Source organism: Geotrypetes seraphini, chromosome 18 (assembly GCF_902459505.1).
Source record: "Geotrypetes seraphini chromosome 18, aGeoSer1.1, whole genome shotgun sequence".
NCBI lineage: Eukaryota > Metazoa > Chordata > Amphibia > Gymnophiona > Dermophiidae > Geotrypetes > Geotrypetes seraphini.
In genome coordinates, this window is record NC_047101.1 from 39681337 (window position 1) to 39707716 (window position 26380).

The 26380-nt window shown below is 39.7% G+C and overlaps 2 protein-coding genes across 2 annotated transcripts in view; both read left to right on the top strand.

Annotated features, from left to right (window-relative positions):
* Window positions 1-26380, top strand: part of LOC117351862 — a 279785-nt gene that overhangs the window by 50635 nt on the left and 202770 nt on the right. The gene's annotated exons all lie outside the window — the stretch shown is intronic.
* LOC117351717 (protocadherin gamma-A11-like) lies at window positions 16418-19173 on the top strand. Its single transcript, XM_033927459.1, has one exon. It carries the CDS (start codon window positions 16756-16758, stop codon window positions 19171-19173), a length of 2418 nt encoding a protein of 805 aa, XP_033783350.1. The 5' UTR covers window positions 16418-16755.

Genomic DNA, 26380 nt, shown 5'->3' on the forward strand with positions numbered 1-26380 from the left:
GGGAGGAGAAGAATTGTAACTTGATCCAGGCTGGTTCCAGAGGAAGAGTGAGCATGTTTTCCCTTCTGAGAACAGATTTTGCTTCATTCTTATAAGGTTGAGACCTGTTCTAAAAATAGAATCCATTCTCTGTTCCTAGGTGGATGATGATTGAATTACATTGCTTGAAAGGATGGCCCAATACAGAATATTTTTACTTTTCCTTGCTGAATGTGGTTTGAATCTATGTAAAATGATGGTTTAAAACGGAGTGATGAGCTTCTGTTGTTCTTGCTGATTGGAATAGCCCGGAGATGAATTTGGTATGAAGGGCTCTTGTTTGATCTTGCAGACCAGAGATGACTTTGGTGTGGAGGCTTCTATTGATCTTGCAGACCAGAGATGAATTTGGTGTGAAAGGGCTCTTGTTTGATCTTGCAGTCCAGAGATTAATTTAAAGTTCTGTTTAGCTCTGGTATCTGAATAAGTGTACTTAACACTTTCTGGAGGTGATGGCTCAGTCCTTTCTTTTGTGTTCTATTGCATTTAACACCTTTCTAACAGATGGATGTACTGGCTCAAAGACCACATCAGAAATTTACTTTTAAATCCATCAAATTAATAATTATAAAAGCATCTTAACTCCAAGCAGAATTATAAAAATATATAATTTATACTTTAAGTCCCTCAGAATAAATGATCTATTGGGTCAGGCAATAATTCAAATTCAAAATTCATAACTTCAGTACCATTACCTATATTAGGCTACATATTTTAAGATCATATCAGAATTGTAAAATCATTTCATGCTGCACCTGTATAAAACAGTATTTTCATCATTGTTTACCTACCAAGCTGCAAGATGATGTAATTCTTTTTATTTTCAACTTTGAGATGTTACTGATTAAAAGCAGTTTTGGAAGTCTCTGAAGACTTTCCTATTTCATAAATTTGTTCTTGCTAATTGGCAAAGAGTAGTTGTTGAATCCAGTGATTTATTTAAATCATGGTCTCCCTGTAATTTAGCCTGAGAATGCTCAGTTGTTCTTAATGTGAACTGCTATGAACTCTTGAGGAAATAGTGGGTTATAAATGTCATATGTAATGTAATGAACTGTAATTTAACTTCAACTGAAAAGGTGTGAGCTAAATCCAATTAATATTAATTCATCTATTCTTTCAATTTGCCCCCAGCAATTGGTGTACATAGTTGTATCTCATACCTGAGAACATAAAGGCTATGTGAAAACATACCCTCATGAGTACAGTATTGTTAAAATTTCTATGATGTAAGCATATTTTCCTCTTTTTCTGTGACTGGACAGCTTCCTCCTACTCCTTTCAGGGATGGCATCAAAATGACCTAAGCCTTCATTCATAACTTGTTGTAGATTCTTACCCAATTTTTATATCCTCTTAAATGTGCCTGGTCTTATCTGTATAGTGACTATCCTGGGTCAGGAACCATTCATTTGGAGTTCTTTTGGACCCTAAAAGTAAGGATCCAAATTCTGCCCCCAAATTCTGCCCACTAGGAAATCCAGTTAAGCAAAGGAGTCCCTCTTCAATATTTTGTGTTCTAACTAATGCCAAAAGTGTTACATTACATTATATAAGTGCTTTTTATTCCGGCATTACCTTACAGTTCAAGGTGGATTACAGAGGAGGATTTCTGGACATGTCCAGAGGTGTTACAGGGTAGAGCGGGTTGCTTCAGAGGATTGAAATGTTTCATATAGTGTTAGTTAGCCTTCATGGATTTCTTGAATAGCAGGGTTTTTATTTATTTTCTGAAAGTTTGTAGTCTGGGGTCGCGATTAGTAGATTGGAGCATTAGTGGTTTAGTTTTGCTGCTTGTGTGGCTAGAAGGCCATCGTACAGTTTTTTCCATTTGATGTCTCTGATTGGAGGGTATGTGAATGATGTCTATGTTCTCCTGTGTCTGGTTGTGGTAGTTTGGATTAGGCAGTTCTTCAAGTAGGCTGGACTGTCACCATTTATGGGCTTAAATAATAGACAGTAAAATTTAAATAGTATTCTTGCTTGAATTGGGAGCCAGTGTGAGTCGAGGTATGCTTTGACGGACACGGGCTGATGAGGACCAGTCAGCACGGTTTTAACAAAGGCAGATCGTGTTTGACGAAGTTGCTGCACTTTTTGAGGCAGTAAACAGACAGATAGACAAGGGTGATTCGGTCAACATTGTATATATGGATTTTCAGAAGGCGTTCGACAAGGTTCCGCATGAACGACTACTTCAGAAAATTGCGAGCCATGGAATCGAGGGTGAAATTCTCACGTGGATTAAAAACTGGCTGGAGCGTAGGAAACAGAGAGTGGGGGTAAATGGACAATACTCAGACTGGAAGAGTGTCACCAGTGGGGTGCCGCAGGGTTTGGTGCTTGGACCCGTGCTCTTTAACATCTTTATAAATGATTTGGACATAGGTATGACGAGCGAGGTGATTAAATTTGCGGACGATACAAAGTTATTCAGAGTAGTGAAGACGCAGGGGGATTGTGAAGATCTGCAACATGACATAATCAGGCTCGGGGCATGGGCATCAACATGGCAGATGAGGTTCAATGTGGATAAGTGTAAAGTGATGCATGTCGGTAACAAAAATCTCATGCACGAATACAGGATGTCCGGGGCGGTACTTGGAGAGACCTCCCAGGAAAGAGACTTGGGAGTTCTGATCGACAAGTCGATGAAGCCATCCACGCAATGTGTGGTGGCGGCAAAAAGGGCAAACAGAATGCTAGGAATGATAAAGAAGGGGATCATGAACAGATCAGAGAAGGTTATCATGCCGCTGTACTGGGTCATGGTGTGCCCTCACCTAGAGTACTGCGTCTAGCACTGGTCGCCGTACATGAAGGACACGGTACTGCTCGAAAGGGTCCAGAAAAGAGTGACTAAGATAGTTAAGGAGATGGAGGAGCTGCCGTACAGCAAAAGATTAGAGAAACTGTGCCTCTTCTCCCTTGAACAGAGGAGATTGAGAGGGGACATGATTGAAACATTCAAGGTACTGAAGGGGATAGACTTAGTAGATAAGGACAGGTTGTTCACCCTCTCCAAGGTAAGGAGAACGAGAGGGCATTCTTTAAATTTGAAACGGGATAGATTCCGTACAAACATAAGGAAGTTCTTCTTCACTCAAAGAGTGGTAGAAAGCTGGAATACTCTTCCAGAGGCTGTTATAGGGGAAAACACTCTCCAGGGATTCAAGACAAAGTTAGACAAGTTTCTGCTGAACAAGAACGCTTGTAGGGCTAGTCTTGGTTAGGGTGCTGGTCTTTGACCAGATGGACACCACCTGAGCGGACTGCTGGGCATGATGGACCACTGGTCTGACCCAGCAGTGGCAATTTTCATGTTCTTATGTTATTAGTGAATAGATTAGTCTCAGGGCTGTGTTATGTACTGTTTGTAGTTATTTTATCATTGTTGCAGGGCAGGGGAGATATAGGATGTTGCAGTAGTCAAGAAGACCTTGGACTAGGGACTGAACCATGAGCTGGAATTGTTTTCTGTTGAAGAATTTTCAAAGTTGCCTTAAGTTTCTCATGACCTCCAATGATTTCTGTATTGTTTTATTAATTTGTGGTTGCAAGGTGCAGCATCTGTGTATTGTCATTCCCAGAAGTTTTAGAGTGGGTTTATTACTTGGTTTGTTATGGTTGAGGTTTTATTTTTTTTTGAGAAGTATGAATTTTGTTTTGTCTGGGTTCAGTTTTAGTTTGTGGTCTTTCATCCATGTTGCCACTGTTTCTAGAGTTCTGTGTAGTGTGTCTGTCATGGTGGACAATGGCTGATCAAAAAGTAGGAGAATGGTGATGTCGTCTGCATAGCTATAAGAGGTTAAGCCTATTTTGTCTAGGCAGGTGTTATAGATTCAAATTATATAATTACATTTTGCTTAGTTTCAGGAACAAATGTAGGGTTCCTTTTTCTAAGGCATGCTATCCAATTTAGCACGCATGTGCTAAATCAGCTAGCACACCTTAGCAAAAGAGCCCCATAATGCTGAAAATCTTTTTCAATAACTCTTAGGTTTTAAACATGATCTTTTGTTGTTGCTTACCTGTTTGTTTGTTTGTGTGGGGAGGCGATTTCCTAGAGCGGAGTCCGATATTTTGTTTTTGTAGGATGTTTTAGTTTAAATAGAAGTTATACCAAAAGTATAAGATTCAGGAATGCCAAAATCTTTGAAATACCGACAGCAACAGTGACTTTGAATAAAATTTCTCATTATGGTCCAATCAAAGAAACCATTTCATAAGCATGCATAAAGTATATCAAATTCAGAATAAACAAGCCGAACTAATGAAATATAAACTACAAATGAGATCAATAAATACATCACAATTCGTAAATATGTGAGGTGGAATCCAATATGAATACTTTGAATCTCAAAGCATTGCAACAAGGGTAATGAAGGCAGAATAGTATCAGAATCCAAAAGGCCTAGGACAAGAACAGAGGATCCTTAGTGGTGGGAAAGTAAAGATAATACCAGTGATCAAATATTTTCATCTTGAATTTTGTCTTGAAGGAGGGGTACATGGCAAGTCATTTGGATCCTAGAGGAGGAAGGAAGAAGGAGGAAAGAACATGGTTTTTTTCTGATTCCTTCTTTCATGATTTTCAGGAATAAAAAGTTAAATTTAGATTTTCTACCCCAGAATTGCAAATTAATAATAATAATAATAATAACTTTATTCTTGTATACCGCAATACCACAAGCAGTTCAGAGCGGTTTACAGGGTAAGAGACTGTACATTTACAGCGAAGTTACATCGAAGTTACAGCATATTGGAAACAGTTCAGAGCGATTTATACAATGCAGGTGTAGAGAATTAATTAACAATTATATGGTATAGACCGGTGGCAAATGCAAAGTGAACCAATCACTGTTGCTTGGGGGGTGCCAACCGGGGTGAAGGGGAGGGAAGGGTAGGGAGGAAGATGAAGTGGGGTGTTATTTTGGGTAGGGAGGGTGGGGGTTAGAGGAATTTGTCAAAGAGGTATGTTTTGAGAGATTTCCTGAAGGATTGATAAGTTGGGGCAAGAGAGATGAGAGTGGACAGGCAGGCATTCCATTTGCCAGCTTGGAAAGAGAGGGTTTTGTCGAAGAACCTTTTGTGGATGCATCCTTTTGGGGAGGGGTAGGCAAACAGGTGTACATTGCGTGTACGGTTAGAGCCTGGGAAGGTGAAGTGGTGTGACAGGTATATCGGGGCTGAGCTAGTTAGGGTTTTGAAGCAGAGGCAGGCGAATTTGAAGATGATCCTTGCTTCGAATGGTAGCCAGTGAAGTTTTCTGTAAAAAGGGCTGATATGGTCTGACTTTTTGAGCCCGTAGATGAGGCGGACGGCGGTGTTCTGGATAAGTCGTAGTCGTTTTATGGTTTTCTTGTATGAGCCCAGATATATGATGTTGCAGTAGTCCAGGGAGTTTAGGATTAGGGATTGGACCAGCAACCTGAAGGTGGGGAAATCGAAGTAATGTTTGATGGAGCGGAGTTTCCAGAGGGTGGAAAAGCATTTTTTGACTTGGGTGTTAGTGTGATCTTCTAAAGTGAGGCATCGATCCAAGATGACTCCGAGGATTTTTATAGTAGAGTTGATTGGGTATGTTAAACCATTAAGTTGCAGGGTGGTGGACGTTAGTTTGTGGTTGGGGCTTGCAAGGAAGAACTTGGTTTTTTCTGGGTTTAATTTTAGTTTGAAGCGTGTGGTCCAGTTTTCAACCATAGTGAGGACAGTTGAGATGTATTGTTCGGTCTCGTGTGACAGTGAGGTGATGGGTAAGATGATTGTAATGTCATCTGCGTAAATATAGGATTTCAGGTTGCAGTTCGATAACATGTGTCCCAGTGATGCCATGTAGATGTTGAATAGTGATGGGGATAGTGGGGAGCCTTGGGGGACTCCGCAAGGGTTGCTCCATGAATGGGAGAAGGTTCCATCATTGTGTACTTGGTAGGTTCGATTTTTTAGGAAGCCTGTGAGCCAGGTTAGTACTTGTCCGGAGATGCCTATGGAGTCGAGGCAACTAATCAGAATGTCATGGTCTACTAGGTCGAAGGCACTGCTGAGGTCGAACTGGAGTAGCAGTGCGCTGTTTCCCAGTGAGAATAGTTGGAGGAGGTGATTGGTTAGTGAGGCTAGAACGGTTTCCGTACTGTAATTGGTGCGGAATCCAGACTGGGAGTCGTGAAGGATGTTGAATTTCTCTAGGTATGACGTGAGATTGCAGTTGACAAGGCCTTCCATAATTTTTAGGAAGAGAGGGATATTGGCTATGGGTCTGTAATTGGAGGTTACGGAGGGAGATTCCTTGGGGTTTTTGATTATTGGAGATACGAGGATGTGTCCAAGATCCCGTGGGAAGTGGCCAGTTGACATGCAGAGGGTGATCCAGTTGAAGAGTTCTGCTTTGAAGGGGAGGGGGGCAGTTTTCATGATGGATGGAGGACAGTTATCTAGTAGGCAGTTGGATTTGGAGTATTTTGAGTAAAGCTTGAGAAATAGGTTCCAGTCTGGGTTATTGAAGTGAGACCAGGTCATGTCTGCTGGTGAGCCATCATTTTCTGGAGAGGCTGGAAGGATATATGGGTAAGTGCTAGTTGTTTTTGTGAGCGTTGTTTTCAAGTTGAGAATTTTGTTGGCGAAGTAGTCAGCTAGGTTTGTTGGGGAGGGTGGTAGATCAGTGGGGGGGCTTTTATGTGGGGCGGTGTCGAATAGGGAGTTGACTATTCTGAATAGTTTATTAGTGTTTAGGGATTAACATTAGCTATACCTTTACAGGCTCTTTATTTGCAGATGCCTTATTTTGTTGTCAATAATTTTGATGTAAATTATTAGGGATATACTCTAATGTACAGTAGACAAATTAGATTCAGTTCTAATCCATGCTTTTCATCCTTCTTAAATAACACTCGACATACTAGAATAATGTGACCCAGGAACAAAGGAGTCAATTTTTCAAAATGATTGAGGTGCTAAACCTAATGGAAATTAATCCTCCCTGGACACAGTCTGGTCAATATTGGCAATGCTCAAGCACCCACAGAACTGACACTTATGGCCAGAAGATCAATGGCAGGAGCTGTAGCAGATCAAGTCAAGACACTAATATCTTTTAGGCAGAAATTTTACATAGAATGGAATATAACTATACTATAGTATTACTTATTTCTATAGCATTATCAGACATACACAACACTGTACAGAGTCACAAAGATATATAAAGAATATAAGCTCCAATTTTTCTAGTTGAGATGAATGTGGTATGTTTTAGTTCTCATGAGGAAATATCCAGTAAGGGTCTTCTCGAACGTTATACAGGCAGTGTGGCATCAGAGGATACAAAGGAGATGGGGCACAAAACTCACTCCTCGTCCATTTTCTCCCCTGGTAGTAGGAAGGGTAGGGTGTGGCATGATTCCAGATCCAGATGATCTTGAATGCAGTAACCTAATATGTGATGACCAAAAAGAGGCCAACTGACCCTAATTATTCCTTAGCAGTGTGGATATATCCCATTAAGAACATGACTAGCGGAAGATATCTTTCCTTATCCAAATTTTTTTATCTTCATCATTGTAGCTAACTACTATAGAAGATCCCCATCTTAGTTCTTCTTCTTCCTTTCCATATCTAACGGAATAACTTGGCTGGCACTAAAGGTCCAGAATATACAAACAGAATGCCATCAGCGCTCTTCTAAGATATCTACGTCTTCAGTTTCATTATCTATTGAATTGTACCCTTTGTTCAGTTAGGGGCTGATTCTATAAATGGTGTCTAAAAAAAGGTGCCGGCTGCATGTCATTGACACTTAGGCGCCATTTACAGAATCATGGCTAGTGATGTCTATGTGAAAACTTAGGCGGCTGAAATGTAGGTGAGGATTTTAAAGGCCTACATTTCAGGTACCTGTTTTTGGAGAATCATGCTTAGCAGCGCCTAACTCATACTCTGCCCATTAGGCACCACTAAGTACATCGTGACAGGCACCTGTTTTTTTATAGAATTGGATAGGCGCCTATCGCCCAATTACATTTTTCTTAACCAATTATCAAGGTCGTTAAGGGTATTTTGCCAATTAAGTTAGGCACCTAACTTTAGGCACCCTTTATAGAATCAGCCCCCTAGTGTATAAAAAAACAATACACCCAATCAAAATTAGTAGTAATCGTACTCAAACTCCTAATCTGAGCCAACAAAAAAACTGAAGAATAGAACAGGCATATAAATAGAGACGAAGACTAAATACCTCAAGTGCCCAAGGTCAGCAGCCAGAACTTATCATGGCTGTCATTTCCCTCTCAATAAGCTAGCGGGGAACATAACTACGGACCAAGCACATATTGAAGCTAATCCATATGCTGTTCTGAAGAAGCTCTTATTAACCTATAGAGAGCGAAATGGAGATCTTCCGTCTGGGAACTGAGTGTGGGAAGTTCGTCGGGCAGTTGCTTACCCGAGTTAAGTACCACACGTTTACAGCATTTAACCAGAGCAAAAACTAATTTATTATAAAATTAACATCAGTATAACGTATTTACAAAAAACAAAAAGGCATATAGAGAAAATAAGACAGTATCTGATGATAGCCCAGCTGCGGGTCTAACAGCCATGATAAGTTCTGGCTGCTGACCTTGGGCACTTGAGGTATTTAGTCTTCGTCTCTATTTATATGCCTGTTCTATTCTTCAGTTTTATTGTTGGCTCATATTAGGAGTTTGAGTATAAAAAAACAATGTGTTAAATTGTGTGTTATGTAGGGATTTGTTTTACATCATGATGACAGTGTGCAGTAATCTTTTATTTGTGTCCTGAAATTGTTAAATCATTTAAACCAACATCCTACCAATGAACGCATAGTCGGACAAGCTTTAATTGGTACACAAATCCAGTAGTTTTCAAGACTAATGAAAATTGTTAAGAAGAATCACTATGACAGGAAGTATCTTGAAAACTGAAATTCCCAATGAATATGACACTGTTGCTTCAGTTTACATTCAGGGAATAAAATATTTGGGATAACATTTCTCTACTGAAACTGCCTGAAGTTTCTTTTGCTCATTGAGAGCTTGAAGTCTAACATTTATGCACAAAACTAGGAGACCACATTCAGATAATCAGATAGTAGCAGAAACTCTATTTTTAAAAGAGAAAAATTATTGAAGATCTCTCTTTCTGTCTCTCTCTCTGATTCATACTATTCATTGATGTTGGTACTTATGGTCTTTGTGTGGAATAATTCCCATCTCTCAGTGTATGTCATACCAGGAAGTTTATCTCAAAAAGTACTATTATGTCCTAGCGTGGGTTTGCAATTTAATAAGTTCTTAAAATGATCATATGCTCTATGGAACTTTAGTTTATTGCCTGATTGATTTACTATTAGTTTACATGTACTGTATATATCACCTATATATAACAAGCAAATTATACCTACCGGTAGTACACTTGTTCTATGATACATTTATTTAGGAATTCAGTTTTTTTTCTATGTATCCTTGGTTACCTATCTAGTCAGAGTACTGCTGTGACTTAATATAGGCTTTTTAAAAAGAAAAATAAAATCTATCATCTACTTTTATGTTTTTCAATATAAGCAATTTTGGAAAGATTTGTATAAATTCATGTCCATCTGTCTGTCCATAAATTCATCCATCTGTTGGTTCAATAACTGTCCGAAAAGTAGATGGCAATTCACAAAATTTGGTATGTAAGAAGAAAATGTGAATATCTTAGGATAACATTAAAAAAAAAGCAGAAATATTGAATCAGTATTTTCAGAGATCTGAGCCCTCTAATTTATATATTATTTTTCTCAGTTATTTCTAGAAGAAGATGTTAGATCTCTGAGTGCTAAATATAGACACATAGAAACATGAAGGCAGACAAAGACCATATGACCTATCCAGTCTGCCCAACTATGCCAACTACTATACTTCCTCTCCCTTAGAGATCCAATGTACTCATCCAACTTGCCATTTTATTTCAAAAACACCCCATACTCATCCATCTTGAATGATAGTACAAAACATCACAGAGAAGCAGGGACAAAGAACTGATCAAACTGGTAAAGAATGGCATCAAAATGCTTTAGCTAGACCACTCCTAGGCATGAGTAACTGTATTTTTCCACATGGCCATACATTTTGGCCCCTACTGACTTATTTAAATGAGGCTCCACAATGAGTCTGTGTACATGGCTCCAGGTCACCTGTCAAAGGCAGCTTTTCTGAAGTTACACACCCATGCACATTCCAGCACCTCCCCCTCCCCCATACATACTTTCATACAAATCCACACACCCATACTCCTCTACACACTTTAACACCCTCACACATACAAATTCACCCATTCTACACCCATACCACCATCCTTTCACAGCCTCACAAATGCCTCCACACAGACTCAACCACATAAACTGTTGCCCACATACCTTCATACAAACCCAAAATGGACCACACCTAACTTACATACCTTTCCTCATAATTCACATCCACACATGCATATTCTGACACATTCCATATAGACACACACATAAACATTCCTACACAAACCCACAATTCATACAGTCCTACACACAAAACTCCCCAAATTCAATATCCATCACACACAGTCAAGCCTTTTCTAAGCATCTATACACAAACATCTCCCTATCCATACCTCCACCACCTTCACACATAATATGCTCCCCCTCACATGCCACTTATACTCCTATGTCCTCATATACTACTCCATCACAAACCCTTCCCACAGAAATACCCCCCACAACCACAACACCCTTTGGAAAGTAGAAACAATCAGTACAATCTGTGAGTTGAAATGTATACATTTTATCAAGGGAAAATTTTAAGATTCTGATATACTGCTGAAACTATGGCTCCTTGACCCCTGTTGTATTAAACTTCCATAAGAAATTCACACATGTGCATGAAATAAAGTAATGTGATTTACAGTTTTGAAAAGCCTTTGATCTTTCAAGCCTAATCTGATGTATAATCCAGATAGTTCATTGTTTCCTCAGATTTGCTTAATAACACCCAACCTGTCAAATTACGGACTTTTAGGCCTGCACTGCCACCTAGTGAAATTTGTTTAAAAAGCACCCCTGAAAGATGACTTAATGGAGACCTGTAGTTCTGCCAGGTTGAAAGTTGCCTATTAGCACCTGAAACAGCATCAAGAATGTGCCACAGTTCAGCAGATTAAGAAACCTCAAGGATCCCAGTGGTGTACCAAAATGGAAACTATAATCTCCACTAACCAAAAGAGAAGAGATAATTGCAGGACCCAAGCAATCACCTTCCTGCCATATCCATGCTATCCCTGGACCCACAGATTATCTTTTGAAACTATAAGCCTAGCTACTAAGAAATCCCTAATCATGCATTATGTCATCAATGAACAACACCTAGACATCTTGGAAATAACTGAAATCTGGCAAGAAGAAATGGGGAATTATCACTGTTTGAACTATACCCAACATATTTCAACATCCAACATCAACCATGATTAGGAAGATGGTTAGCAGTTCTTACTTAGGACAGAATCAAACTTCACAGAATCACCATCCCCCATCTACTTAGAAACATAGAAATATGACGGCAGTTAAAGGTCAAATGGCCCATCTAGTCTGCCCATCCACAGTAACCATTATCTCTTTCTCTCTTTGAGAGATCTCACGTACCTATCCCAGGCCCTCTTGAATTCAGACACAGTCTCTGTTTCCACCACCTCTTCTGGGAGAGTGTTCCATTAAAAAGTATTTACTCAGATTACTCCAGAGCCTCTCACCTCTTAACTTCATCCTATGCCCTCTCATTGCAGTTTCCTTTCAAATGAAAGAGACTCGACTCATGCACATTTATATTACATAGGTATTTAAACATCTCTATCATACTTCCCCTCTCCCACCTTTCCAACAAAGATTGAGATCTTTAAGTCTGTCCCCCATACGCCTTATCACAAAGATCACACACCATCTTAGTAGTCTTCCTCTGGACTGAGTCCATCCTTTTTATATTGTTTTGAAGGTGCAGCCTCCAGAATTGTACACAGTATTCTAAATGAGGTCTCACCAGAGTCTTATACAGAGGCATCAATACCTTCTTTTTCCTACTGGCCATACCTCTCCCTATGCAACCTGGCATCTTTCTAGCTTTCGCCATCACTTTTTCAACCTGTTTGGCCACCTTAAGATCATCGCATACAATCACACCCAAGTGCCACTTTTCCGTCATGCCACATAAGTTCTTCACTCCCCAAACTGCACTGTTCCTTCTGGTTTTTGCAGCCCAGATGCATGACCTTGCATTTGTAAGCAATTCGGCCTTTTCTTTATCAGATTCTACATATTCCTCTCTTTCACCTTTGAGTCTCACAATGCCACTTTTGCACTTCTTCCTATCACTAATATATCTAAAAAATGTCTTGTCTCCCCGTTTTACCGTATCAGCTATTTTTTCTTCCATTTGTATCTTTGTTTTCCTAACTACACGACCAGCCTCTCTTAACTTTTCCAGATATTTTTTTGCCTGTCTTCCTCTTTCTGCGATCTTTTGTAGTTTATGAAAGCTAACCTCTTATTTCTTAGCTTCTCAGCTACTGCTTTTGAGAACCAAAGCTGCCTTCTTTTCCTCTTTTACTTACTTGCCTCACAAAAAGGTTTGTTACCCTTACAATCACTCCTTTCATTTTTGCCCACCGCATTTCCATTCCTTCCAGACATTCCCACCCAGATAATTCCTTGACGTAAACCCCCAACCAAACAAGGTTAGATTTTTTAAGTCTAGAACTTTTGCTTTTGAACGAGCCCTCTCTATACCCATCTTAATATTAAATAATACTTGAATCAGGATCCTTTTCAATCCAGCCAGAAGAAGAAAAACCCAATTTGTCTGCTCATGATATACCGAGCATCTTGCAACAATACATAAACTGTACAAAAACTTCTTGAAATAATTACAGAGGTGACTTTTAGTTTCCCTAAGTTGGTGACCACCCAGATACCACCACAACTGTACTCCTGGATATGATGACGGCACTAGAATTCATATAGCTAATCAATTCTCCAACTTTTCAAAAAAGGGGACAAATACTAGATTTGGTGTTCTGCAAAGGGGGGGGGGGGGTTACACAAGAATAATGGTGTTGAGATAATACCTCAATCATGGACAGACCACTTTCTAATTAAAATTTCTCTATGTTACTACTCAAAGTTGGTGGAATCTTCCAGAGTTTAGAAGGAGATCAAAGACAAAAAAAAACCCCTGAAATTTGAAACTAAAGTTGAAAGGGGATAGATTCCGTACAAACGTAAGGAAATTCTTCTTCACCCAGAAAGTGGTAGAAAACTGGAACGCTCTTCCGAAGGCTGTTATAGGGGAAAGCACCCTCCAGCGATTCAAGACAAAGTTAGACAAGTTCCTGCTGAATCAGAACATGCGCAAGTAAGGCTAGGCTCAGTTAGGGCACTGGTCTTTGACCTAAGGGCCACCGCGGGGGCAGACTGCTGGGTCCGATGGACCACTGGTCTGACCCAGCAGTGGCAATTCTTATGTTCTATCCCCATGTGATTGAAAAGACAACTACAGGGTTATAGCAGTTTGATATTTAAATAAAACTCTACAGAAAACTACATCTTCAGAGCAAGTACGCCACTAAAAAAGGTTTTATGTCCCACTCACAAATGCTCAGCTTGGTTCCTTCTAGAACTTTGGGTTCCTAAGCTCAAAGGATAGAAACTGAAAAGGAGAAGGTATAAATGTTGCTTGGATGAGACAAGCTAAAATTGTAAGAAAGACATGATAAAATACAACCAAGCTTTAATGACAGTCAAAAAACAAATCATTTCTCTCAATGCATTGAACAGGCTGCCAGTTCAACCAAACACCTACTCAGCATACTAAATCCCTGCCTTCAACCCCTCACACCCCACACCCAAACACACACACACACACAATAGTACCAGAACTATAATGATTTTGCTGCATACTTTGCCAACAAAATTTAAAGTCTCCATCAGGATATAGAGGCAGTCTCGCACAGTCTCTTGTCAATGAACCAAGAGTGCACCAACCTTTCCTCTCCTTATACAGAGAAAGAGCTTGACAAAATCCTGAAATGTCTTTAATCAATCAACTCCCTCAACCTCAGCAACTCATAGAAGGGGGCTCAAAAATTGTGAATTCCTATTTTTCTAATGGGCAATTAACAGCATTAGCATCTGTTGCTAATGAAGGACAAGTTCAAAAGATACTGTTAGCATCTCATTTCTAGGAAAACTTATGAAACAGTCTGCATTGAGCTCAGCAATTGGCTAGAAGAAGGAAACTGTTTTCATCTATGTCAAACAGGTTGAAATAATGATGGTGAAAACTAGAAGGGTGCCAGTAGGAAAAAGGAGGTATTGATGCCCCTGTATAATACTCTGGTGAGACCTCATTTAGAATATTGTATACAATTCTGGAGGCCACACCTTCAAAAAGATATAAAAAGGATGGAGTTGGTCCAGAGGAAGGCTACTAAAATGGTGTGTGGTCTTCGTGATAAGGTGTATGGGGACAGACTTAAAGATCTCAATCTTTATACTTTGGAGGCTATTCTTATGTTCTTTTTCTTAAGGAAGGGGTAAAATGCCGACCTCACGGACCTGATGGACCTCACGGATCTAAAACCACACGTCCTTAAAAATCTGAGGTCCATGCTGCTTGTAGTTTCTGGCTCTGACAGACCTCGATGGCAATTTAGCTCTGACGGATCCGTCTCAGCATAGGGAGAGAAAAGTATTAGGATCTGTCAGCGCTAAAATGTCATAGAGGTCTGTCATAGCCAGAGACTAGTGCTGGAGCGGATCTAAAATGAATCCATTAAACCGGTTTCCTGGTAAAATAAAGTGAGAGGTGGTTGTGCTTGCTATATCCCTATCCCACCCTGCCTATGGGGGTCTGCTTAAATCTTACTTTCTTGCTGGCCACTGTATCACATTGGTTACTGTTGTTTGTTTTCAGTAAATTTAAAAATCTGAGATCTGTGTCACTTTTAGCCTCTGGCTCTGACAGACCTCTATGACATTTTAGTGCTGACAGATCCTAAAACTTTTCCCTCCCTATGCTGAGACGGATCCGTCAGAGCTAAATTGCCATCGAGGTCTGTCAGAGCCAGAAACTACAAGTGGCACGGACCTCAGATTTTTAAGGACGTGCGGTTTTAGATCCATGAGGTCCGTCAGGTCCGTGATGTCCGCGTTTTACCCCTTCCCTTTTTCTTAGCTACATGTATGTTGATCCATAAATCCAAGCAAACTTCAGTATCTACCTCTAGCATCTGCAATAGCTACACTTCCTCTTCCCATACATTGAAAAGTCATATTTTTTGTCACAGTGGGTTATTCCATGACAACTTCAAGGCTAGATTACTGTAATGCAGCCTAGAATGGTGTGATTACAAAGGGTTTGCACCAGCTCCAATTGATTCATCATGGTGCAATATGTAAGTAACATCTTCAGATCACACCATTTCAGCAAAAACTTCACTGGCTCCCAGTATAATACAGGGCTAAATTTAGGCCAGAGTACTTCCAAAGTCACTACGATCCTACCAAAGAGTATCCCTAACTACACTCTCTCCATAGGACATCATCAATGAGGCTTCTCTGAAGTAGCACCTTTATTTCGAAATTGGAGGATTTCACCTAGCACAAGACCATCTCTACTTCAGGAAGCAGGTGAAAGACTGGCTCTTCTCCCAAACTGTTAATGGAAGAAGCAACTGACTAGTCACACACAAAAGGACTAACATTGGCCGCATCTGCTGCAGCAGGACTTGCCTACCACACCTGCTCTAGATCAGATTAGGTGGTTTCAACTTTTCTGACTGCACAAGCAACTTCTTTTCCGTTAAGTTACTCACTCCTCTTACTCTATGATATCTGTCTATATGTTCAGGCTCCACTTACCCTCATGCTATTAAAGAGGTTTTAATGTGTTTTGTGGTGATATTGTAGGTAACATCCTGTTATCTGGACTATTTTTACAGTTGTAAATAAAAATACAAAAAAAATCCCCTCTATGGTAGAAAAATTTTCTCCAATGAATGACTCTGCATATTTCCTACCTCATATATTTACACATTTTAATATTTTCATGATACACTTGCACAAGCAAAGTATCCTAATGATTCAGACACAAGGAGTGGGAGATAGAGACAATAGTTAACTTCCCTAAACCCACGATGAGGCTGTCTAGATATTAATCTTTCTCCCACAAAGAGAGAACAAAATGGAACGGCAGCATTTCTGCCTCTGAGGATATAATCTTTTTGAGACAGATATAACACAGCTATAAGAAACTGATTGATGCAAAAAATGGTAAGAAATCACTTAATAGCTGGAGATGTCAAATCAAAAGTTAATATTTAAATCCATTTCGCCAATGCTGTGTACTTGTTGCAGTTACTGATTGAGACGCTGAGCGCCGCTGTTCACCAATCAGGCGCTGAAATACAATAAGAGATCCAGCCGCCACTGCACTGCCCTCACACGCCCAGGAACGTTTAAGGACGAGGAGGACATAAGCTTATGGAGTCCGAATGCAAAAGTGAATCTCACTCACCCAGGACTGTAGTGAGTTGAACCTAGGATATCAAACCGATTATAGGAAAATCGGAACCATTCAACAACTTGTAATCGGAGGTGAGACGACAGAGGGAAAGGGCAAAAAAAAAAAGAATAATAAAAAAATGCAAAGAAACTGGGACTTGAAAGGGATAATGCTGATTTGGTGGACAATCGCTACAGCCTTGAAAATGGTTGCTGGACAAATTCGTTACTCCATCCCGGAGGAAATGGAAGAAGGATCTTTTGTGGGAAATGCTGCAAAGGATTTGGGACTGGATTTAAGAGAGCTCTCGGCTCGCGGGGTCCGTATTATTTCTAAAGGTAGGACGCAGTACTTTGCCCTCGATCTGAAAAATGGGTACCTGTATATCAATGAGAAAATTGATAGAGAGCAGCTTTGTGGTCATGTAATTCCGTGTTTGTTAAATATAGAGATTCTTGCTGATGGTACTGCAAAGCTGTATGCAGTAGAAATTGAGATTCAAGATATAAACGATAATGCCCCCAGCTTTCTGAACAAGGAAATACTGTTAAAATGCAGTGAAACAACGGTACCAGGAACGCGATTTATTCTGCCTAAAGCGCAGGATCCAGATGTGGGGATTAATTCTCTCCAGAGCTATCACCTTAGTGCAAATAAACATTTCGCTTTGGATGTACAGACTGGGAAGGATGGGTTAAAACATGCCAAACTAATCCTTGCAAAATCACTGGACAGAGAAGAACAGGCTGGTCACCATCTGGTCCTCACAGCCGCTGATGGAGGGGATCCAGTCAGATCCAGCACAGTGCAAATCCGTGTCATTGTTCTCGATGCAAATGACAACGCGCCAGTTTTTACTGAAACTGTATACAAGGTGGATGTTCCAGAAAATGTTGCAGAAGGTACTATTGTTCTAGTCATAAGTGCGACGGATCAGGATCAAGGAACATATTCAGAGATAACATATTCATTTATAGAAATTACAGAAAAAGCCTCCAAAATATTTCAGCTGAACTCCAAGACTGGAGAAATATCGGTTATAGGAAATCTGGACTTTGAGGAATCTGAATTATATGAAATCGAAGTCCAAGCTGAAGACGGTGGTGGTTTAACTGCCCTTTCTAAACTTATATTGCAAGTTATTAATGTAAACGACAATATTCCTGAAATTTCAATATCATCGTTTGTCAACTCGATAAAGGAAGACAGTCCTGTAGGTACACTCATTGCTCTTCTAAAAGTGGAAGACCGAGATTCCGGAGAACATGGCCAAGTGGTATGTTCTATACCAAATAATCTTCCATTCCAATTCAATAGGTCCTTTGGCAGTTATTATAGTCTGAAGACGGATAAAACATTGGACAGGGAGCAAGTCTCTGAATACAATATAACAATTACAGTAACAGATAAAGGAACACCTCCTTTGTCCACAATCAAGAACATAACGCTACAGATTTCTGACATAAATGATAATCCACCTATATTTGATCAAACATCGTATAGCGGTTATGTAACGGAGAATATACCACTAAGAACGTCCATTTTTTCCATAACAGCAACAGATTCAGACTGTGATCAAAATGCCAAAGTCACTTACTCTCTAATGGAAGGTCGTATTCTTGAAATTCCTTTGTCATCCTACATCTCCATTAACCCAGAGACCGGAGTTATCTACGCACTACAGTCCTTCGACTATGAGCAATTCAAAGAACTTCAAATTCAAGTGAAGGCTGAAGATGGAGGATATCCGCCTCTCAGTAGCAACGTCACTGTTACTCTTTTCATAGTCGATCAGAATGATAATGCTCCTCAAATCCTATATCCTTCTCTTCCCACCGATGGTTCCACTGGTGTAGAGTTGGCTCCTCGTTCCTCTGAGCCGGGTTATCTCGTAACCAAGGTAGTGGCTGTTGATGCCGACTCCGGACAAAATGCCTGGCTTTCATACCACCTTCTGGGAACTAAGGACTCAGGTCTCTTCACTGTGGGTCTTCACACTGGAGAAATCAGAACAGCTCGTTCGTTTCTAGACAAAGATATCGTTAAACAAAATCTAGTCATTGTGGTGAAGGACAACGGTCAACCTTCTCTCTCTTCTACGGCTACTCTCACTGTGATGATAGCAGACACCGTCTCTGAAATGGTTTCTGGGTTGAGCAGTCTTTCAGCTCCTGCAGATACGGAAGCAAACCTCACTTTGTATTTGGTCATTGCTGTTGCTGTTGTGTCCTGCTTGTTCTTCGTCTTCATAATAGTGTTGTTGGTCCTCAAGCTGCATAAGTGGAAAGATTCAACATTGTTTGAGTCTTCCGATGCGAATTTCCATGCGGTCCCTACTTCTCAGTTCCTGGGCATTGATGGGGTCAGAGCCTTTCTTCAGTCTAATTCTCAGGAAGTCTTTTTAACCACAGATTCTGGGAAAAGTCAGTACAAATTTCCAAGTACAAGATGCTCAGATGCTCTCACTAATACCCAAACATCTGCACAACAGGATTTCTTCTTACTTTCCGATGATTCGGATAATAAGGATCAAATATTAGTTCAGGTGAGTTTGTAAGCCGACACTCTTTTTATACGAAACGTCATATGTGCTAACCCGGTAAGCTTTAGTTGATGGGTTATTGCTAGCAAAACCATCCGAATACAAATCTGCAAAGGGTTAGACAGAGGAGTAAGATAAGCAAGTAGTCTTTCAAGGATGGGCGAAGGAAACAACTGTTTTAATAGCCTGGATGAAAAAAAATATACCCCTTGTCCTTAATGAAACCTGTGTGTTAACTATTTTCTTTCAATCTGTACCTCTGAACAAAATCTTGAATAATATTGTCTTTTATTTATGGGCTATATGGGTATGGAAGTCGCTTCTTTTAACCGAGAAAGTTCTTATATATTTTTATTTTAAAATTTAGCCAGTCGTTTTTGTACTATATGGATAGGCTACACAGGTAAGATCATGACAACTGTTTCAAAACTCCATTTCCTTTATTCATTATAGGTCTCTACAGTATCGTTTCCAAATATTTGTGTAATTAAACGTCATCTACTTTTTATATTAAGTCCAACTAATTTCTAAAAAAAAAAAAAAAAAAAAAAGAATGAAACAATATTGGAAGAAATATACGGTTTTAGATCCGGGAGGAGCAGAATCCTACTGAATTCCAGATAAGATAATCTTTTTATTTGCATTGGATTTTTTAATCTGTGGGATGAAATTATGCATCCGCAGTACTAAAGCGTTAATTTTACGATCAATCTATTCTCACCCGCTTGGCGTTGTTAACGTTCGATCTTCTGAGCTCCACTGCAGTTCACACGCTGAGACTCGGTGTGCCGCTGTCGGCCAATGCGGAGCCAAAGCAGGCGCACGAGATCCACTGGAGCGTCCGCTGCTATTATTTGCACACTCATACAACGCAGATCGAAGAAAGGAACGAGCAGAGAGGGGAGCGAGCAAGAGTAATCATCCTTACATCCTCAGCAATATTACATGGTTTTTCTCCCCGCTGGTTTTCTGTTATCTGAAGAATTTTTTTGAATGTCACATATTCCCGTAACAACCTAAACTGAAGATTTAGCAAATTGACAATGGCTGGAATGGAACTCAATCAGAGGAAGAGACGGCAAGTATTGCTTTCTTTCTTATTCTTATGGCTGTGTCAGGCAGCTTCTGGCCACATTTCTTACTCAATATTTGAAGAAATGGAGAAAGGGTCTCTTGTGGGGAATATTGTTAAAGACTTGGGTCTGAACACACGAGAATCGTCAGATCGGAAACTCCGCGTTGTTTCAGCTGCAAAGAAGCAATACTTTACCGTGAATTTAGAAACTGGAAATTTGCACGTAAATGAGAGGATAGACAGGGAGGAAATGTGTGGAGATGCGCCAGATTGTTTTCTAAATTTCGAAACAGTCGTTGAAAACCCTTTGAATGTTTTTCATGTCAAGGTCTCAATTCAGGATATCAATGACAATCCGCCGAGTTTCTTGAAACATGCAATTGACCTGGAAATTAGCGAGGCCACTTTGCCGGGCGCGCGCTTTGTTCTAGGATATGCTCGTGATCCAGACGTCGGTATCTATTCCCTACAGACTTATGAGCTCGCGCCCATTCAGCATTTTATCTTGGAAGAAAAAGAGAGCAGTGATGGTAATAGATATGCTGAAATGGTATTGGAGAAACCTTTAGACCGTGAAAAGCAGAATATCCATCACCTGCTTCTGACAGCATCTGACGGTGGAGATCCGGTTAAAACTGGTGCCATTCGCATTAACGTTATTGTGACTGATGCCAATGATAATGCGCCGGTATTCAGTGAAGAAGTCTACCAGATCAGTCTCAAGGAGAACACCCCAAGAGATTCACTAGTGTTGCAACTAAAAGCCAGTGATAATGACGAAGGATCCAATGCAAAAATAACATACTCTTTTAGCAACTTACCACGTAATGCTCAGGACATGTTTAGTCTAAATTCTGAAAACGGTGAAATCAAGCTTGTACAATATTTGGATTATGAGAAAGTGAAAAGTTATAAAATGGTGGTGGAAGCAAAGGATGGTGGAGGTCTGGCTTCCTATTGTAAACTTCAAATAGAGATAGTTGACTTAAATGACAACGCTCCAGAGATAACGCTCACATCCGTCTTGAGTCTAGTTCCCGAAGATTCTCCTCTAGGTACAGTTATAGCATTAATCAATGTCCATGACCAAGATTTTGCCGAAAATAAAGAGATTAACTGTTACATCAAAGAAGACGTTCCTTTTAAATTAGTATCTACTGCTAGTCGGTACTACAAACTCCTTACAACAGATTCACTAGACAGAGAAAAGAACTCAGCATATAATATTACAGTTATGGCCCTAGACAGGGGATCTCCTCCTCTATCCAGCAGCTCTACTATCCGATTAGAAATATCTGATGTCAATGATAATCCGCCTGTTTTTCATCAGGCTTCCAACATTGCTTATGTTCAAGAGAATAATTCACCTGGTGCCTCTATTTACAAAGCCAACGCTTCAGATTTGGACTGGGACCAAAACTCCTTAATTACGTACTCCATACTTAACCAGTACGTTGATCAAGTGCCTGTGTCCTCCTACGTCTCTGTTAATTCACTGACCGGGGTTATTTACGCTCAGCGTTCATTTGACTATGAACAGTTCAGGGAATTTCAGTTCCAAATACAGGCTCGAGACCATGGAATCCCAACTCTCAGTAGCAACGTCACAGTTAAAGTCTTTGTTCTAGATCAAAATGACAATGCGCCTCAAATCCTGCACCCTTCACGTGCACCCGATGGGTCTGCTATGTTCGAGATGGTTCCTCGTTCTTCTGGTCAAGGTTTTCTGGTGACTAAAGTGGTAGCTGTGGACGCTGATTCTGGGCACAACGCTTGGCTCTCCTACCATCTCAGCCAGATCCAAGAACCCCCAGTGTTTACTATTGGGCTTCATAATGGTGAAATTAGGACCTCCCACGTCTTTACAGATAGAGATATTGTAAAGCAGAGATTAGTCATTGTGGTGAAGGATCATGGGCAGCCTCCTCTTTCCTCTACTGTTACTCTGAACATTGTGTTTGCAGAAACCCTACAAGAGGCTCTTCCTGAATTAAATAATCAATCTAGTGATTTAGACTATCAGTCAAATTTAAACATATATTTAGTAATAGCTCTAGCTCTCATTTCTTCCTTATTCTTTTTCACCGTGATGATAGCAGTACTTCTAAAATGCAGGAGGAAAGATTCCACCACTTTTGACACCCTATGCACTGACTTTTATTCCCATATCAGCCCCAAATTACAATCTAACTATAACGACGGGACTTTGGCACTGCCTTACCCATATGAGGACCGCCTTGCTCTAGATTCAGGTGAAAATGAGTTCACTTTTCTCAAGCAATGTCAGCAACAACCAAAACAGAACCTCCTTGATGCTGGTGATTCTGGTATAGGGATCGAGTCTCTAAGAGGATCCCTGGGAACAGAAAGCCAAAAACAGGTGAGTTATGTTTCTAACTAGGTTTTTTCAGCAATTTCTACTTTGTTGGACTAACTGTGAAGGACAATTATGTCACCATTATTTAAAAGAAGAATTGAATAATGTTGGCAATGTATTTTAACAGCCTCATGATGAAATATGTATTTTGATATTTTCTTTGCAAAGTGTGTAGAATAATCTGAAATTTGAAGAACAATTGTCCAATTCTTAAGCATTCACTTACCAGCTCTGAACTTGCAAGTAAGCCTCTTAGATATTAGATATTCTTAGTTCCTTCCTTAAATTATTTTCATGCTTGTGTACAGTGTCATGCTAAGGTTAATGACAGTGTTGGCTAAGGTTTAAAAGAAAGAAAAATATTTTTGCTTTATCTTTCATTATAGACAGCTTCATATAGGATTTGCTTTTCTTTGTGTTCTTATTCTCTGTCTTCCTTTGGTAACATATCATCAGTAGAAGGGGGGGGGGGCATCAAATTCAATCCTTGAAGTCCACAACCAAGCCTGGTTTTCAGGATTTTCACTATGCTATTTTTTTTATTTTTTTTTTGGGGGGGAGGGGTTGCCAGGTACAAGTGACCTGGATTTGCCACCATGAAGACAAGCTATTGGGTATATGAACCATTGGTTGGACCCAGTAAAGCTATTCTTATGTTCTTATGATATGTATGAGATCTATTTGCTTGCAAAGGAAGCAATGGATGCAAATAGATATCATACATATTCATTTTGGAAATCCTGAAAACCTGGCTGCGTGGTGGGCCTCAAGAACTGGATTTGTTTTCTTCAGTTCAGTCCATCAATAACATCTTTAGATCATCAATAACAACTTTAGATTTTCACTTTTTTCATTCCGTATTTTTCTGACTGAATGAAAAAAGTGAAAAAAAAAAAATCATTGGAATAAGTGTATAGTCCTTGATGAAAACTGCCAAACTTTGTTGGTTGGGCTGAGAAATTTTCAGTGGCCCCTTGTAACGTGCTTGTATTTTGCATTTATACTTGCTTGAAAGAAACTGACCTTGGTGAATCTTTAAATATATTTTCAAATAATCTAAGAACTTGTTGGCAAATGTCATTTTGAATGCTAGAATAACTTCATTTTCAGAATTATATGGATCAACATTTTTGAAAGGTACAGTTGTTCTTACAGATAATAAAAATTGGACCATTCAAGTTACCCAATTCCAGCAAGTAGATTTTAGACCAGTCCTGGATTACAAGGGACTGATGAAAAGTTTTCAGCCCAAACAAGAAGAGAATGATGTGGAGCCATGAAACTTACAAGTTATTCCACACCTTTCTTCCAGCAGCCTCCTGTATAGTAATGTCATAATGTCTCATTCCACCAATATCTAAGAGCCAGCCTCATTGGTGATGTCACAATGGCTTGGTTTCCCTATACCTGTGTCCATTTACTAGATGCATTTGCCTCATTGAAATGAAAGTGTCGAGAAACATGTGGAATAACTTGTAAGTTTCATGGCTACACATCATTATCTTCTTGGTTGGGCTGAGAACCCTTCAGCAGTCCCTCGTACTGGCAACATTACCCTGATGCATAATGGAAACTAGAGCACTGATTTCAATGGATAGAATCTGTGACTACAAATATCATGAAGATGGCTTGAAATGTTTGGTAAGAAAAAAAAGATAAGTTAAACAACATAGTCTCCATCAAGGATTGTACACTTAGTCCAGCGAGTTCGCCGTTTGTTAGTATCATAGGAAAAATAACATGAAAAAAAAAAGGAAACTCATTGGACTAAGTCCTTGATGGAGACTATGTTGTTTAACTTGATTTTGTACCAAACTTTTCAAACCACCCTCGTATATTTAAAACCAGGCCTGGCCAAAAAGTCACCTATAATTAAAGCCCAATACTTCTTGGGAAGAAGTTTGGAAGAAAGAGGTACTCAATCATATGGAAACGCTGTGGAATTAACAGCTTTTCTGGAATCTTCTTTAGATGTTTATGCAGAGAACTACTATGGTTGCTACTTTTGTCTTTGAGATGGATAGAAACAATGTTTATCATCTTCAAATACATGAATGATCTGGTTTTAGGTTCAAAAATTCATGTATTTCCTGATATATCTAAACACTCTCAGAATTGACACCAGGCGTTTCTGGCATTGAAACCTAGAGCTTTGGCACTACAAGCTTCTCTTCTTTTCTTATACATTTTCCTTGTAATTGTATGACAGTGTTTCAGAATAAGAATTACGTAAGTTTTGAACTCCAACAGTTGCATGCTTTTAGCAAGCTGAGGAAATTAAATCCAAATTGTCATCCCAGATAAATAAACGCTGTGGGCTAGAGTTTTGGTAGGTGGGGACATGTTCTATATTACTTATTTCTTGTTGTCTATAAGGTATAGACCTGGATTGGCCACCATGAGAACGGGCTACTGGGCTTGATGGACCATTGGTCTTACCCAGTAAGGCTATTCTTATATATTTCTAGTATTCTGGATCCTTTTTTTTTTCTTATTATGTGGACAATTATGATTAACTAATTGCTTGTTTTGTAGTTTCTTATTGATTAATTTCTTTTCTTTCTAATATCACAACTTGGTTGGTATGTGATTAAAATTAAAACTGTATAAATAAAAAAAATAAAGCACTGAACCATATTATAGGTTTATAATTTTTAGCACTTAAGGTAGCTCTAAGATTCTGAAACTAGACAATTCTACAGCATTTAGAGAAAAATCAACTGTGTTTGATTCATACTGTGACATTCTGGTGAGATATAATCTGAATTCTGGTGTAAAATTTAGGCCCTCTTCTATTAAACTGTGCTTGCAGTTTTTAGCACGGTGAGCCACGCTAAATGTCCCCCGCGCTGCTCCCGATGCTCATAGAGTTCCTATGAGCGTCGGGAGCAGCGTGGGCCATTCAGTGTGGCTCACCATGCTAAACTGCTAGCATAGTTTAATAGAAGAGGGGGCTAGTCTCTCTATTTTAAGAACCAAGAATCAGAGCTATGATGAGTGACTAAAGTAATCAGCGTATGAAGCAGTTACCTTAGTTCCAAAGAAAATTAGCTTTTTAAGGGGTCCTTTTACTAAGGCATGCTAACCCATTTAGCACATGCTAACTGATTTAGTGCACGCTAAATGCTAAGGTGCCCATAGAATATAACGGGCACCATAGCATTTAGCGTGCACTAAATCGATTAGCGTGTGCTAAATCAGTTAGTGCACACTAAATTGGTTAGAGCACCTTAGTAAAAGGACCCCTAAATAAGTAGTAAATCTGGCTTTTCTGTTCTACAAGAACTTTCTTTCCTGCTACCTTTGATTTAAATTCTTCTGTATTTGTGTCAGCTATTTATATGTTCAGTGAAGTGTATCTGTATTTTGTCTTGAGTTCTTATTATGTTTTCTTTGGTGGCTATAGAGATTTAGTGAGAATTTGAGGAGTCAGGGTGCTGGCTTGGCTGATGGCCATGTGAAAATCAGGGTTTGAAACGTTGAACTTTGTGGTCGTCTGATAGCAAAGGGGATCCTCGTGGTACATGTGGAGAGCAGTGGTGGGGTCAGACAAAAGACATAGGGGAAGAATTGGGGTAGGGCTAAGTAAGGGATTTTGTGAAGAATTTATGGGAAGTGAACAAATCTAAAATGGATGTTTATCTTTATCTGCCATCATGTTTCTATAACAGGTGATAGGCTCAGGAATAATCTAAGGACATACTTTTTTAAAGAAAAGGTGGTAGATGCGTGGAACAGTCTCCCGGAAGAGATGGTGGAGACAGAGACTG

Coding starts and splice junctions, on each gene's coding strand:
- LOC117351717 (XM_033927459.1), top strand. CDS start 16,756: ATGCAAAGAAACTGGGACTTGAAAGGGATAATGCTGATTTGGTGGACA.